The sequence below is a fragment of the Lotus japonicus genome, chromosome 1, assembly GCF_012489685.1.
Source record: "Lotus japonicus ecotype B-129 chromosome 1, LjGifu_v1.2".
Classification (NCBI taxonomy): Eukaryota; Viridiplantae; Streptophyta; class Magnoliopsida; order Fabales; family Fabaceae; genus Lotus; species Lotus japonicus.
In genome coordinates this window covers 21,876,522-21,892,042 of record NC_080041.1, presented here as the reverse complement: position 1 = coordinate 21,892,042, position 15,521 = coordinate 21,876,522, and the positions used below count along the sequence as shown (strand labels likewise).

The 15,521-nt window shown below is 37.0% G+C and overlaps 1 protein-coding gene across 8 annotated transcripts in view; it reads right to left on the bottom strand.

Moving 5' to 3' along the window:
* Positions 1–588: 588 nt before the first annotated feature.
* The window catches only part of LOC130734130 (protein SABRE-like), a 34,616-nt gene continuing 19,683 nt past the window's right edge, over positions 589–15,521 (bottom strand). For 4 of the 8 annotated variants that reach the window (XM_057586441.1, XM_057586446.1, XM_057586444.1 and 1 more), the window contains 12 exons: positions 13,720–13,838; positions 12,606–12,855; positions 11,092–11,271; positions 9,801–10,025; positions 9,200–9,339; positions 8,670–8,742; positions 6,340–6,441; positions 6,064–6,246; positions 2,349–2,678; positions 2,090–2,257; positions 1,486–1,858; positions 589–1,063 (listed from right to left, as the gene is read on the bottom strand). In XM_057586441.1, coding sequence (XP_057442424.1) covers positions 954–1,063; positions 1,486–1,858; positions 2,090–2,257; positions 2,349–2,678; positions 6,064–6,246; positions 6,340–6,441; positions 8,670–8,742; positions 9,200–9,339; positions 9,801–10,025; positions 11,092–11,271; positions 12,606–12,855; positions 13,720–13,838 — 2,253 coding nt within the window. In that variant the 3' untranslated portion in view covers positions 589–953. Of the gene's footprint in view, positions 1,064–1,485; positions 1,859–2,089; positions 2,258–2,348; positions 2,679–6,063; positions 6,247–6,339; positions 6,442–8,669; positions 8,743–9,199; positions 9,340–9,800; positions 10,026–11,091; positions 11,272–12,605; positions 12,856–13,719; positions 13,839–15,521 lie in introns of those variants that run through there. The other 4 variants (XM_057586443.1, XR_009017763.1, XR_009017764.1 and 1 more) reach the window with 4 other exon arrangements.

Genomic DNA, 15,521 nt, shown 5'->3' with positions numbered 1-15,521 from the left:
ACAGGGGGACCAGCAGCAGCCGCCGGTTGTTGTGCCACCGGAGGAGGTGGAGCTTTCTCAGCCACCTACGCCGTCACCGGACCATGTATGATGGTCGATATGGAGGCTAGGAAGTAGTTTAGACTTTAGATATGGGGGTGTTTAGTTGCATCAAATTGATGTTGTTAGTTTAAAATTGACAGAACCAGATGCCGTTTTGATGTGAAAATAGGGTCCTGTGAATTATGTATGTCTCCATTGTGTTGAACCAAGTATGAGACCTCTATCTATGGCTATGGCTATTGTTGCTATTCACGTCATTGAAATGGCTTAATTAATTTCTCTTCATATTTCCCGTCTAGTTTTCATGCGCACCATTGTTTGATGAAATGGTTAAATGGACATTGAACTTATCTTATTGCATTCTGTGCTTTGCAAGATTTATCCATATTAAAAGTTCAAAGCAGGTGTTTCCTTATTTACAATAACTCATCATATGGCTCAGATTGTGCACAGTTGGTTTCCTTGCTGTTGAATCCAAATAATGAGTTTATCTAAGAGAATATACGAGTTTGGAAGGAGTTGCTTATTCTCTTGAAGACACAATAATGCCCTGAGAGACTGGAACACCATTGAGTGAGGTTGACAAAAAGTATAACATGTTAGATTAACAAACGTGGTTAAAGATGGATGCAAAATGTAAGACGAGATGAGTGCAAAAAAGAGTTTCTGGGGATTATATACACTGAATAGAAATCAACGTTAATATTCATTTGTCTAAATGTTGAGTCCCACGTTCTCTTTCCATTTTTGGTGCCCCTCCTCTCATGTTGTCATTCAGTTAGTGTTTATCTAAGGTACCTTCTGATTGAGAAAGATCAGCTGTCAAAATCTCCCCTCCTAGTCATTTACAAACCAGATGAAATGTGCTTCATGGTCAGCTGAAAGTAAGAATTCCTTCAGATGAACATTTTTTACTCATCAAAAGCTTCATAAGATGAGGAACCACTTGAAGAATCACTGTCATATATAGGTATCTCTCTGGGAGATGATGGTAGTGCTTCTTTTTGTGGAGAGGATGAACCTGTAGAAGATTAACTCTTTAGTCCTCAAACTATCAAGTCAACAAAAAGGAATAGAGAGGAATGCATGTATTTTCAGAGAGGAACGATGGTAGTGCTTCTCTTTTGCAGTTTTTTGGTTTCAGAGAGGAATGCATGTATTTTCTGATGTATCCTTTTTCCTTTATGTTTATGCTGTTTCAAGTGATTTCTATTACTAGTCAGTAAATAGATTAGAAAACTAGGTTGAACTCTGGAACCATTTTGGCTTGCTTTCTAGCTCTCTCTTTTTCCCCCCTTTGTTAAAGAGGATTTCATTTCATCTTAATAATATACTCATGACCTAGAAGTGATTACCTCCATTCTTGTTTAGATATCATTTTCTTATCTTATTGAAAACATAGTAGTCCAAAAGTAATAACATGGCAGTGACACTGGAACAAACCTTTCTGTCCTTTAGAGAATAACTTCTTACTGTGCTGCTTAATAAGCTTTTTAGTTTTTACGACTGAGAGCTGCCTAGCAAATGGAATGATTTCTGCATCATTTTCACTCCAATCTCCTTGCATGTCACTATCTGCTCCACCTTTCATTGTCTTCAGTACAAATGCCTTGGCCTTGCGGCGTTGGGTATTAAATAGTCCTTTCATGGATGTTACAAATTTATCACCAGCTCCGTCATTTGGACGCTTAGGCCAAGATAGTGGATACTTATCAGGTTTTCCTGCATGGCCTTCATTGTCACTAAAATTAATATCAATTTCTGGAACACCAGCTCCACTGGGCTGACTCTGACCCTTGTTTATAAATTTCCTTCCCTAAATGGTCCATGACAATACTAGAAGCAGTTAGTATTTTTATTGGCAAAGCTATTTTAAAGGGAATCACAAAAGCAACAACTTCACTAAGTTCGTTTTACTATATGCCATCATAAATTTGCAGTGGCAGGTATGAGTAGCATATAACAAACGAAAATACCAGGGGGTACAAACTTATTCTGATTTACAATAACATGAGATGAAAAAAGGAAACTGTAGGTTATTCATCACCTGCATTCCAGCGACAGACTTAAGGACTCCCCAAATGATGTGCTTTTTTACTCGCGAGAAGAGTTTTCGCCAAGTCCCGGTAAACTCAGCTCGATGAAATTGATCCATCAGTAATTTCAGATCGTTCACAACAAATCTTTGCCCTTCATATGTAACCAATAATTCCACCTAAAAGAAATAATACACCATTTACATGAAATAGGAATTATATCCATGTTGAAACAAGTGATCAAAGATGACATGTGACAATTCAGCAAACCTGACTAATTTTGATGTTGTGAAATTCAATTATCTTTCGTGGCCTAGATTTCTTCTCTTCAAGAGACTTAGCCACCTTTGTTTCTTCAAGAGATGAATGACCAGCTTTGACACCTTTGGAATCTTTTGATTTATTCTTAAATGCTTCATCCTGAAGCTCAGTGAAGCCAAATGGGCCATTTTTGTGGGAAGAAAAGCTTTGTAAGACAAGTTCGTCAGCTACAGATTCTGCCACAGTCTCTTCCCACGTTCTATCAAAAGAAGATGTCCTCATCAACTCAGGGGTTGAACTAGTACCAGGATTTGATCTGACATTTTGTGCTTTCGATGCCTGCAAGCAAGTAACCAAACTCTATTAAATCTATCATGCATCTTAAAATATTATGTACTAGGACAGAAACTGGAAAAAACAAAGAAAATAAAAAGCTGTTAAATGAGAAGAAAAACGAGAGAGGTATTGGACTGAATCCATGTATTTCAATAAATACATAATTTCATTGTTTCCCTATTAACAATGATTACCCTAACTAATTACAATTAATACAAGATATCCTACCTATTTACAAGATATCTAACACTCCCTCTCAAGCGGGATCATATATGTCCTATGCACCAAGCTTGTTACATATACTCAACTCGAGGATCTCTCAAAAGCTTAGTAAAAACATCAACCAACTGATAATTGGAACTGGCGAATCTAGTGCTGATATCTCCAGATAAAATCTTCTCTCTAATAAAATGACAAAAAATCTCAATGCGTTTAGTCCTTTCATGGAACAATGGATTTGGGACAAAGTATAAGGCTGCCAAATTGCAAAAAATAAGTGTCTTCTGGGAAAAATTCCCAAATCTCAAGTCTTGAAGTAACTGTTTGAGTCATATAAGCTCACAAGTGGTTGTAGCCATCACTCGATATTTTACTTCAGCACTTGATCTTGCTACTAAACTTTGTTTCTTACTCTTGCAGGAGACTAAGTTATCATCAAGGAGAGGTGGAGCTCCTATTAGAGGGTGAACCTACTCGCATCTGAGTATCCTACAACTATGTATGGCCCTTGTCTTGATATAATAAACCTTTTTCCTGGAGTTCCTTCAATATACTTCAGCATGTGAATCGCAACATCCCAATGCACTTCACAAGGAGAATTAAGGAATTGACTTTCCCACACAAACAAAAAATGAAATATCTGGACGGGTGACAGTGTGGTTATTCCATTTTCCAACTAGTCTCCTATATTTCTCTGGGTCTAGGAGTGGCTCCTGCTAAGTTGGCATAAGCTGGAGATTCAGAACCATAGGGGTGTCAACTGGCTTGACATTTAATAATCTCGGCTCCTCCAAAATATCCATAGCATACTTCCTCGGAGAAATCACAATTCATTGTTTGGATTGTGCAACCTCTATGCCCAATTAATAACGAAGTCTACCAATGTCCTCTGTCGTTTCAACTTCTGTGATTCCATGATGATCATTGTCCGTAATGACAATTTCATACACATATACAATCAAGTAAATGCACCCATCAGCTAAGTGACGATAAAAAGCTAAGTGATCAGCCTCACTCCAAGTCATACCATACTGCTAAACGATAGAGCTAAATCCATATAAAGACTTCTGAAGATGGCTGACTAGTTCAAAATACTCTCTCTGAGAAATAGATCCAAGAGGTTGCTTCACACAAACTTCTTTAGTAAGATCACCATGGACGAAAGCATTTCTGATGTCAAGTTGATAAAGAGGCCAGTGACGAAGAACAGCAATAGAAATGAATAATCTGACCAACATCATTCTAGCCACGGGAGAGAAAGTATCACCATAATCCAAGCCAAACATCTTTGTATAGCATTTAGCCACCAAACGAACCTTGAGACGATCAACATGACTATCAGGCCCAACTTTGACTGGAAATTCACTGGTGACCTACAAGAGACTTCCCAAGAGGAAGAGAATAATTCCCTAGTGTCACTATTCTGAAGATCACACATCATCAAGCATAGCTTGCCTCCAACCAGGGTGAGATATAACACCACCTACAGTTTTATGAATAGATACAGAAGACAAAGATGCAATACAAGCATGTTGCAAAGGAGACTAGCGATGATAACCCTAATTAACAGAATGAGGAGAGGGATTACCGGTTGAGCATATACATTTTCAAAGTGAAATTGATAGATCAATCTCAGAAGGCAAGCCTGGAGGAGACGAAGGAGTTGGTTCCAGGGGAGAGTTCGTAGCAGTCTCTTCACTGGTCGTGAGGAAGGGAGATTGTCCCCGAGATAGAGTTTGTGAGCTATTAGCCATTGTGATAGATGAAAATAAACCAGAAGTAGAGAGTGTGGTAAAAGAGATTTATTACTAGTAATGTGATTAGTGGATCCAGAATAAAGGATCCATGGACCAAGATATGTAGAGTGAGATAGGAGCCAGTTTGTGCAGTGTGGGAAGTTTGGGGGGGGGGCGGCCATGCAAGGCATAAGATCTATCAATAGTGTGCCAAGTTTCTGACAATGATCACACCTGAGACGAGTCCTTCTGGGCTTACGAACCCAGCCATGATCACCACCCTGAATGACCAAGGCAGATGAATCAACTGGAGTATGCGACAATGCCCTTCAGTGGATGATTTTACTGGGACACGCAGCAAAGTAGACCCAGTATGATTCAAAGTGGGTAAGGTAGGAGATCCCAAAACCTGATCCCGAGTAGAAGAATACTCCGAAGGAAAACCATATAAGGCTAGGAGCATGAAGAAGGTCTGCCATTGCTCTATCTCCTTGACAGGAGTGTCAGCTGGGGAAAAGAGTTCATTAAAATCATGAAGGAGACCATGAACTCGACCTAAATAATCTACCATAGAGCCACCCAATCGTCAAGGGGAAATAATATTCAACAGATTTTGGCAAACTCCTATAAGCATTAAGCAACATTTGTGTAGAGTACCTTGTCCTGCTCCAAAACAGATTCACAAGTCTCATGAGAACGAAAAAATCTACTTCAAGGAGGGATAAATGGTTGATTTAATAAGACTGCGAAGTTGTCATCAATCTTCTTCCATTGATGATTGTCAGCGGCAACCACAGAATAAGACTTCTGAGTGAGATGGTCTTCACAGTCATGTCCAGAGCCACAGTTTAATGGAAGAAGCCCAATTATCCTAGATGGTGCAATCCAACTTGGCAACTGCAAGTGATCTAGTTGATAAAAATAGAGGGCCGAAACGTGGCTGGACGCCACCACGCACCGCGGAGGAGGACAGCGTGTAGGAGAAAGCAGTGGTGGAGAAGTGGTGTGTGTGGCTGCTCTGTTCAGCGGTGGACTATCAGGGAATGAACGATCTTGTCAAGTCGATCCATACTGGATCCGTGTGTTTCAACTACACAACGGAGGGAGTCTTATATATACTAGGTACAATAATATCATTTTTCCTCGATTTACAATGATTACACTACATAATTTCTGTTAATTCAAGATATCCTACCTATTTACAAGATATCTAATAGTTTTCTACTACTTTCAACACTTTCTCCATATTATTTTGTGAAATCCTATGCTGGCCACACAAAATAACAACTCACTCCAGTTGTGGGCTGGCGTGAGATTTCCCCAATAATAAAAAATGTGCTGAAAAGAGTGCTAAACAATATGTTATTTGCATTTCTTTTAATATTATTACTTGAGAACCATGTATTAGTCTAGACATTTCATTAAATACTCACTTGGGCTGAATCAACTCGGACAGAAGGCTGACTGGTAGCAGGAAATAGCATTGTAGAGAAGACAGATTTGGATGAGGCCTCAGACTCTTTTGTTGAGTGACTGCTTGAGGAAGAAGGTTCATGGGCTGATGAACCTTTTTTTACACGCCTTGCACCAGCGGTGGTTGAAACCTTCCAAACTTCCTGCACAAACAATCATAATATTAACTTAAAACATCTGTGAATTTTAGCCTTGGTTGTGGAAACAGGAGAGATACAACAAAATTCTAAACTGACCTGTCGTCGCTGCGAATCTCGTTCTTCATCGTGGAAGAAATATCCCCACATCATTCTGTACATTGTCTCTGTCAAATGGATCTTAAGGGGATAAATCTCTACCTACAGGACAAAATATGTTCAAGTTAGGAAAACGGAACAAGTCGGGGCATTACAAGCAAACATCTCAGAGATACTATTTTATACAGAGCTAATTTTCTCCTCAACAGATTCGTCATTCTATATATATTGGAATGCCATCGACACAAAATATTTGTTCAATAATCCTTTCTTTGGATATTAAGTATGCTACTAGAATTGTAGAAGTGCTGTTAACAACTGTACTGAATGTCCACCTGTCAATATCAATTACAGTATTGTTCACTTTATTGTCAATTACTCAGCTATTTATATATCTATACATTATGTTTTTGGGTTGTAAAGGGAACATAGTGTTGAAAGAGGAGAAATGAGAGACGAGATAAAATTCATGTGTAACACTTGGTAGAGCTATATATACATGTTAGAAACTAATCTGAGAAATTTTGAATAAAATCTGTATATTCATCTTATCTAACTATTACAAGAGAGAGCTGTATTTATAGCCTATACAAGCTCCATCTAGAAACTATTCCATAGTTAGACTCAGCATAACAAACCACATGATTAGAAACATTGCAACAGGGGACTCCAACTCTAGGGACTTATTTGGATTTAACCCTATATGTCAGGGACCTAGAACATATTTAACCCATTTAAGATTGATGAATATTCTGTAGATGAGGAGTCACATCGTGTGAAGCTCCAAACTGTGGGTACCAAGTGGGACCAGAAGAAGAGGATGGAAGGTTAGCAACCATAGCTTGTGGCAGCTGAGAACTTGCAGGCTGACACTGAGAGCCTTGTGACTTGAACAGATTTGGACGTGGTTTAGATTGCTGTGGTTTCCATGAAGGAGAACCTCCTGGATAAAGAGAAGGAGAAGGAGAAGATGTATGTTGTGATGGTTTCCATGAAGGAGAACCACATTATAGTAAGAACCAGAGGAAAATTGTTGAGAAGGAGAACCTCCTTGATTGTGAGAACCAGAGGAAAACGATAATAGCATACAGCAGCAGTTTGTCCAGATTGAAAATAGACTTGGTACTGAACAGAGCCTCTGCCACAACGACCTGATCCTCCACATCCATATCTACCTCTTCCTCTGAAATTAGAGCTTCGCTCACCATGAAAGCTCCCTGAAGTTAAGTGAACACTTGAAGAGGCAGAATGAGACTGAGATGGATGAGAGGAATGAGACAGAGGTGGCGTAAACTGAGTCAAATTGATTGAAGAGTCCGTTGTTTGGACATGAAAATATCATTTTGATCTACATTTATTTACCCATAAGTCGTTGTCACTTATCCATTGTCAAACCCAAAACATTAGGCTACAAATGTCTATTGTAAGTATAATGTATATCGCTGAATAATTATAGCTTGAGTTTGTTTAACACTTGCTTGGAATTATACTTTAGTAACTACTATAATGTTATGATAGCCTGTTTTCAATATGTTCAGACAAAAATGCTAATATCATCTCGTGCTATGAATGCATCACACACCGAATCCACTTTTTATAAATAGTCATTGGGTGGCTAAATGCTATTAATATGTTCAATCTTCTTTAAGAATATATTTTATTTTTTAAAATTTATTTAACTAATAACTCCTAAATATTTTTAGTCATGTGTTATTACAATACATTATTTTTACTTTTTAAATTTAATATGTTATAATATACAATAAATTACTATTACTTTTTAAAAATAGTATATTATAATATATTATTTCTACATTTTAAATTTTGAAAATTGTATCATAATCCCAAAAATATTTGAAAAGAAAATGAATATTTAATTATTTTATGCATATGAAGGTTGAGAGAAGAACCAAATTTGTTTAATTTCAAAATTAGATTGACTAAATCTGCTAAAAATACTAAGGATGACTAAAATCACACATAATTCAAACTACAAGGACAAAATTGCAATTGTCTTTTACATAATATATATATCACAACCCGTTCTTAGCACAGGTCACTTGACTACGTGAGCTTGTATGCGTTCTTAAACTAACAAATCCTCAGAATGGGTGAATAGAAGTGCGGAGGATTTGTTATACTAAACAAGGTTACATTATCTTAGACTGGGTCTACTTCAAAGTTCTAATCAAGTATTGCATATGTTCTCAAATTTAAGAAACAACCGTTAAAATAAGGAAAAGAAAAACCCAAATTAGAATAACAGTCTATAGTTCGATACAGAACTTTCCTAATTTTAAGGAACAAAATAAAATTAAGGAAATGCTAACCTGGAAAAGTTCAAAGGGAGAACTCCCATCCTTTGGAGCTCCTTGTCTTGCATCAACTTTAAGCATAACTTTTCTGGGAAAATGCAAAAAAGCAAACATACAATTTCAGACTGCCAAAAAGATAAGGAAAACAGAAAGGACATAAATATTTACAGTGATAAAAAAATTGACAACAATTTTATATTAAAATAAATTATTCTGAGTCCCTTTCCTTCCATTCCATCTACACCTATAATGTCAACAATACAGGTAAATTTCATAGTTTTAAATTTAGTTATACTTTTCCATGCACATTCTTTTTTACACTTCCTGTATAATTTTTAATTTTTTACATTTTAGAGAGAGAGAGAGAGTAGCATGGAAATCTAGGGGGGAATGAGGAAGTTAAACTTGAACTTAAAACCTAATCTGAGTGTAGCTTATCTTCAACAGTTACGACAATGCCAGAAACAGCACATCAGTAAATATCAGAAAAACAAAACTGTTAAGCATCCATAAGTTCTAAAGAAAGGACAGGAGAAAATACATACTTTCCCCATTCAGGCGGGGGATTCCATGCTGACAAAATCATATCAGATTTGGCATTAGGCAGGCAGTTTCTGAAAATAAAATATTTTGTTGTAAACTGAGAAACACCCACATCCTTATAATCCCGGTCGAAGTCGTAGATCTAAGTGGTTAGCAAATAGAACTGAATTAGCATATTGAGACAAAAAGTAAATGAATTAAGTTTGACAATTATGGACTAGAAAGGGATCACTGTATTCTTGGGCATAGGAACAAGGAGAATAAAGAACAACTGAACTAGAAAACTGTAATTTTTTTCCGTTCCCCCCCCCCCCCCCCCTCAATCATAAGAAATTTCCATATTCAATACTTTGCAAAGGTAGAAAAACACGATTAGAGGTGTTGCAATGCCATGCATATAAAGTCAATGGAGAAGATTTGAGTCTTAAAGTAAGAAATATTTGGAACCTATCTAATAAATACAAACCAAGACTCAGGACTAGAGCATTTGATGTTGAGACTGCTGTTCATACTTAGTTAGAAACAGTGTAGTGGACTCAACGTGTTTTGGAAGGAAAAGTGAAGATAGTGGAGAAGGATTAAGGTTTCTACAATAATCCATACCATATCATTGATCTCGGCTTCAGCAAAGGATTTACCATCAATGAGCATGCTCCAAACAACTTTGTTAATTTGCAAAGATATGCGCATAGCATAGGAAGGACCTTTGTTCTTCTCCTTCTCCATTAGGCGCATCTGGGAAGCATTTTGCATAGCCATTCTTAATGATGCATAAGCTTCCTTCCTAATTTTTTGTGCACTTACAAGTTCTCTCTTCAGTCTTTGTACCTGCCAGTGTTAGAATACATTTAATTACAAATGCAATTTTATTATGTACTAAATCATCATAAAAATATAAAAATAATCTACACATCTCAAAACACTTTTGATTAAAAAATGATAGAAATTAAATTATTGGGGAACCTGGAACAAACAAAACTGAGTCAAAAGTTAGGGAGGGAAGAGGCTGGGTAGTACCCATTCCCTCAGATTGTGTTTGGGAACCATTTTCCGTGGTAAGAGAATGTAGATCTAGACATTGATAGATGAGAAAATAAGGATTTATTACAACTCCTTCATCCCCACTGGCCCCTACGACCAGAGCCGGATCTTTCCTATTTCACTATGAAAAGGTATACACACAAATCGTAATCCTTCTCCTTACTATGTTGCCATGAGCTATCACCATTTATCTCCTTCCCATTATACTAGTCTCTTTTTCTAAATCAGCAGGTAATGCCTCAGCCCATCCTGGTTAGAGGCGAGCAATGGTTGATGGGATGTGTGAACTTCAGAACAATGGTTCTTGGGACCTTGTTCCCCTTCCTGTAGGGAAGAATGTTGTAGGTTGCAGGTAGGTCTTATTCTGAAAGTTGGTCTTCGCGACAAAGTTGATAGGCTCAAGGCCCGTTTGGTGGACTAAGGTGTATACACAGGTGTTTGGTTTGGATAACGGTGACCATTTCTCTCATGTGGCTAAAATGGTCCTGGTCAGATTATTCCTCTCTATTGCGACTATTCATCAGTGGCCCCTTTATCTGCTTGACAACAAGAATGTTTTCCTCCATTATGATCTCACTGAAGCAGTTTATATGGAGCAAACTCCTAAATTTGCTGCTTAGAGAGCGTCTTGCAAAACAATGTTGTTAATGGCGGATAGTGTAGCGTTGCAGGCTTGCAGCTGTTAAATGAAAAGAATACAAGAAACATTGGTTGACTCCGTGTGTCTCAACTACACAGTGGGGTCTAGTATATATTATACGTGCAATAGATGTACAGACATTGTCCACACTTCAAACCCAAAGCGTGAGGGGCGTGTTAGAATATAATATAAAACCATTCATTTAATTCTTACCCAACAATAGGATAATTCGTTGTTTGACATGGTATTAGAGCCCGTTCCCCTTCCTCCAGGAAAATCTGTTGTTGGTTGCAGGTGGGTTTTCACTGTAACAGTATGTAACCTCCTGTAACTGAATTGCTTACAAGCACACCAGTTAGCACTCACAGCCCCTTTGTGCATAAACCAAGCTCTCTATGTAACATGGAAACTCTAACAATTAGAGAGTTTTTCTAGCTTTAGATTTTCTCTTGCTCTCTCTGAATCTCTCTTACTCAACCTTTCTGTTTTCTCTCATGTGTGTGTGAAGATATATTAGGTGAGAGTGCCTTTTATGCGGGAGTGAAAGGAATAAATCTTGACCATCATATCTAACTGTGAATGTTCAAGAATAAAACATAAAGTCATGCCGTGTTACTTTTAAAAACTCATGTGAAAGTCCTCTCACCTAATATTTCCCTGTGTGTGTGTTTGTGTTGTGTGTGTGTATAAAATATATCTAATGAAAAGGTCTTTTTGTACGAGAGTATGGAACAAATCTTGACCATAAACCTATATATGAATGATTAAGATTAAAGAAATCACATTACATCATATTTTAATCTTAATCATTCAAGGTGAGATCTAATGGTCAAAATTTATTTTTCTCACTCACATAAAAAATGTCTCTCACTTTATTTATTATTTTGTCTTTAATGGACGTGAATGTAAACCCGTTCGGGAAACTGTTGCAGTCCCCTCCCAACATATGACTTTCCCGAGGTTTGAACTTGTGTTCTCACTACGGGGATCTAGCTTGCCTACCACTGAAACAACCCCCTAGGAGGTGTCTTCTCACCTATATTTCACACACACTAAGAGAAAATATGAGAAAAGGCATATGAAATATTTGTTGACGACCTACATTTGTCATTTATTTGAAATTAAATTATGAATCAAGATAATAAACCTTGTTCAAATAAGAATATTTCCTATCAAGTAAAGTCAAGCTAAGCTCAGTTCAGCTCTGCTCAGATTATTTTTTTCAGCCCTAATTTGAACCATTGATCCATAAAAAGACGTTAACCCATAGAGGAATAAACTGTACAGTGCCCAAAAGGTTGATAACCGGTAGAACATCTGAGCTAAAGTAATTGAGATTGATGATATCCTCCTCAAATTAAGATTTAGGCAGCAAAAACATAGAAATCAGAGAATTACTACATTTAATATGTTTCAAACAGTAGTTTTGTTTATACTCAGTATTTAAGTTTAAAGAAGTCTAACTTGTCTTCCTTTTCCCACATATTACTCTCCTTCTAGCAAAAACACTTAATTGTTAACACTAGTTTACATAAATAAGTTAATTAATTTCTCCCAACGGACACATTTTTAAAGCAATGCAACTACAAAAATATCTGTGAAAAGTACTAGCCTGAGTTGTTTTCGGCAGATAGAAACAACTGAATTCAAAGAACAAGTATATTTAATTGGAATCAAATCATCCTGATACATCATTTAAAGGATTGTTAAGAAAATTCATTTCTTACCAGCATGGCTATTCCGCCATCTACCATCCAAAAGTCTGCTTCCTTTTCTGGGTTTATATCTGTCGAAGGATCACACCAGAGAGACAATTTCAATATATCATCGATAAGCAACTTTCGTTCCCTATCTTTCTTTTCGAGGTTGATTTTTGCAAGTTCCACCTCTTCAACACCATCAGGTACCACCTCATCTGCTTCCTCATCGATATTTTCATCATCTTCGGCAGAAAGTGATAAGCTACTTTTTTTAGGCCTGAATTGTGTGTGATATACTTAGTTAATATGAAGAGCTCTTCACACATAACATAACATCTAGGATTAAAGTTTCTTGAAGAAAAAAGACTGCATCAAGGTAACAATCATATAATTTAATTTATCTACTTGGATTATCTAAGTTAAAATTGTCATGAACCAACTATCCCAAAAACTTAAGCTATTGGGTAAAAACGCATGATTATATTATATTTCTAGCACACCCCTTCACACAAGAGGCTTTTGAGCTTGAAGCATGGACAATGCACAGGTCCATTTACCATGGGTTGAAGTTCAACTTTTACTAGATCAATGAGAGCAACAAGGATCAAACTTTAGACAACTTGATCACATTCACAGATGCTCTAATACCATGTTATGAACCATCTCAAAAGCTTAAGCTATTGTGTCAAGACACATGAATGGTTTTATGTCATATTCCTAACAAACAAACAAAAAACCCATGAATAAGAAACATATTTGAAAACTAAATAATTTCACACAGTAAATGAACAATTAATTCAAATAAAACAATATTTTAGAGTTAATAAATACTGAATACCACATCAGGTTATCCACAGTAAAAAAAACAGTTTAAATGAATATAAAGCTTCATGCTGACGACGTGACTTGACCAGCTTGCTCTATCCATATATAACAACAGCCGATAAATCTGGTTCCCTTACCCCCTGAGTAGAAATCATAGTGATCCTACATATGTTAATCATTTACAGTGGAAAGATCAAACTTTCATGGCATTGTTTGATAGAGAAATAAATGGTGTACAAATACACGAGTGTTTGAAGTACGAAAACAGATAATAGTGGGTCTAGAATATGTGCAAAGCAAGAGAGGCTGTCCATACCTTGGAAGCCGTGCAAAGAGAAGATTGTTCAACACATCCAACATGACCTGAAACTGGCGAGAAGTCATTGTTGCTGCTATATTATGAGAATTGAATATGAGCTCCTTCAAGGGCTTCACCTGAGGAGTTTAGTATGGATTTGAATCATATTATATTAACCACCATAGCCATGATGAAAGACATATAAACAAGGGAAACAAACTCTACAAAGATGTGCAAATCTGGTAATACATGTATCTAGTGAGGTAGACTACAAAATGAGAATCAGACTGTTAATTCTGTTGTTAGAAACTGTTACAACAGTCTCAGAGCCACCCTAGGGTGCAGTTTGTTAAAATATAAGTTGTATATCTCTCCTTTGTGTTTTGGTTAGAAATTAGTTAGGTTCAGTTAGCTGTACGACTTTATGTTGTATTCAGTTACGAAGTTATTAGTTTCTGTTAGTATACAACTGTAACTGTAGCAGCTATGGAACTCAGACTTTTATATATAATCCTTTTGCTGTTCATTCAGCATTCATTCAATGAAATACATAACTCAGTTTTACACTTTTCTCTCAATTCTACATTTTCTCTATTCTCTCACTTTCTAGTATGGTATCAGGGCTTGTTCTGATCCATAAGCCATGGCTTCCTATGGTAGTCCTCTTCTTTCTGTAGAGAATCAAGTCTCATCCAATGCTCCCATAGCATACCCACATACAGCTAGCAGAGCTTGATGAACAATTTTCTTCCATGGAGACAGCAAATTGAAGGAGTAATTAGGGCTCACAAACTTAGGTATTTGTGGTCAATCCAGATATACCTTCTACTATCTAACAGAAGAAGACAGAGATCTTGACAATGTGAAACTTGCAAACTCTGAATGGGAGCAACCAGGTTCGATGCTTTTCACATGGATTCTCTCATCACTTTCAGGGAAAGGCTGTAGCAAAGGGATTTTGTAGATGAGGCCTTTGGTGGAACCCTGAAGCTGAGTATCATGTTATGGCTCATATTACATGTGAACTCTTGTGGTTGAAGCACTTACATGAAGAGTTGAAGTTTTGTGATATTGGCCCTATGGAGTTATTAATTATTATATGACAATCAATCAGTTTTGTATCTTTCTTTTAACCCGGTTTTTCATGAAAGAACGAAGCATATAGAAGTTGTCTGCCACTTTATTAGAGAGAAGATTCCTTGTGGTAGTATCAAGACTTCTTTTGTTTGCTCTACAGTATAGACTAGCTGGTTGACATTTATAAGAAGCCTTTACGGGTCCTAGGATGAAATATATATGTGACAAGCTGGATGCATATAATTTATATTCTCCAGCTTGAGGGGGAATTTTGAGATATGTCGTAAATATAATAAATAGGGAGTAAATATATATTTTGTACATTGTATTTTTATTACCTTAATTAGGATAGATAGATTCTTTCCTCATTTTAGGTGATTGCTATCCCTAAACTTACAAGCCCACTCTTGTATATTTATTATTAGAATTTGGGAGGCCTAACTCTACCCCAAAAGCTAGCTTAGAGGTGAGGATTGTCTTCCCATATATAAGGGCTATCTTGGCCATATCTCTAGTCAATGTGGAACTTCTCAACACTCCCCCTCACGCCCAAGACTCGACAACTGAAGCAAGGGATTTTCAGGAATAAACATTTGCGGGTGGCTCATATATGGGTGGTCTCCAATAAACGATCTAGGATATGCTCTAATATTGAATTTGGGAGACCTAACTCTACCCCAAAAGCTAGCTTAGAGGAGAGGATTGTCTTACCATATATAAGGGCTATCTTGGCCATATCTCTA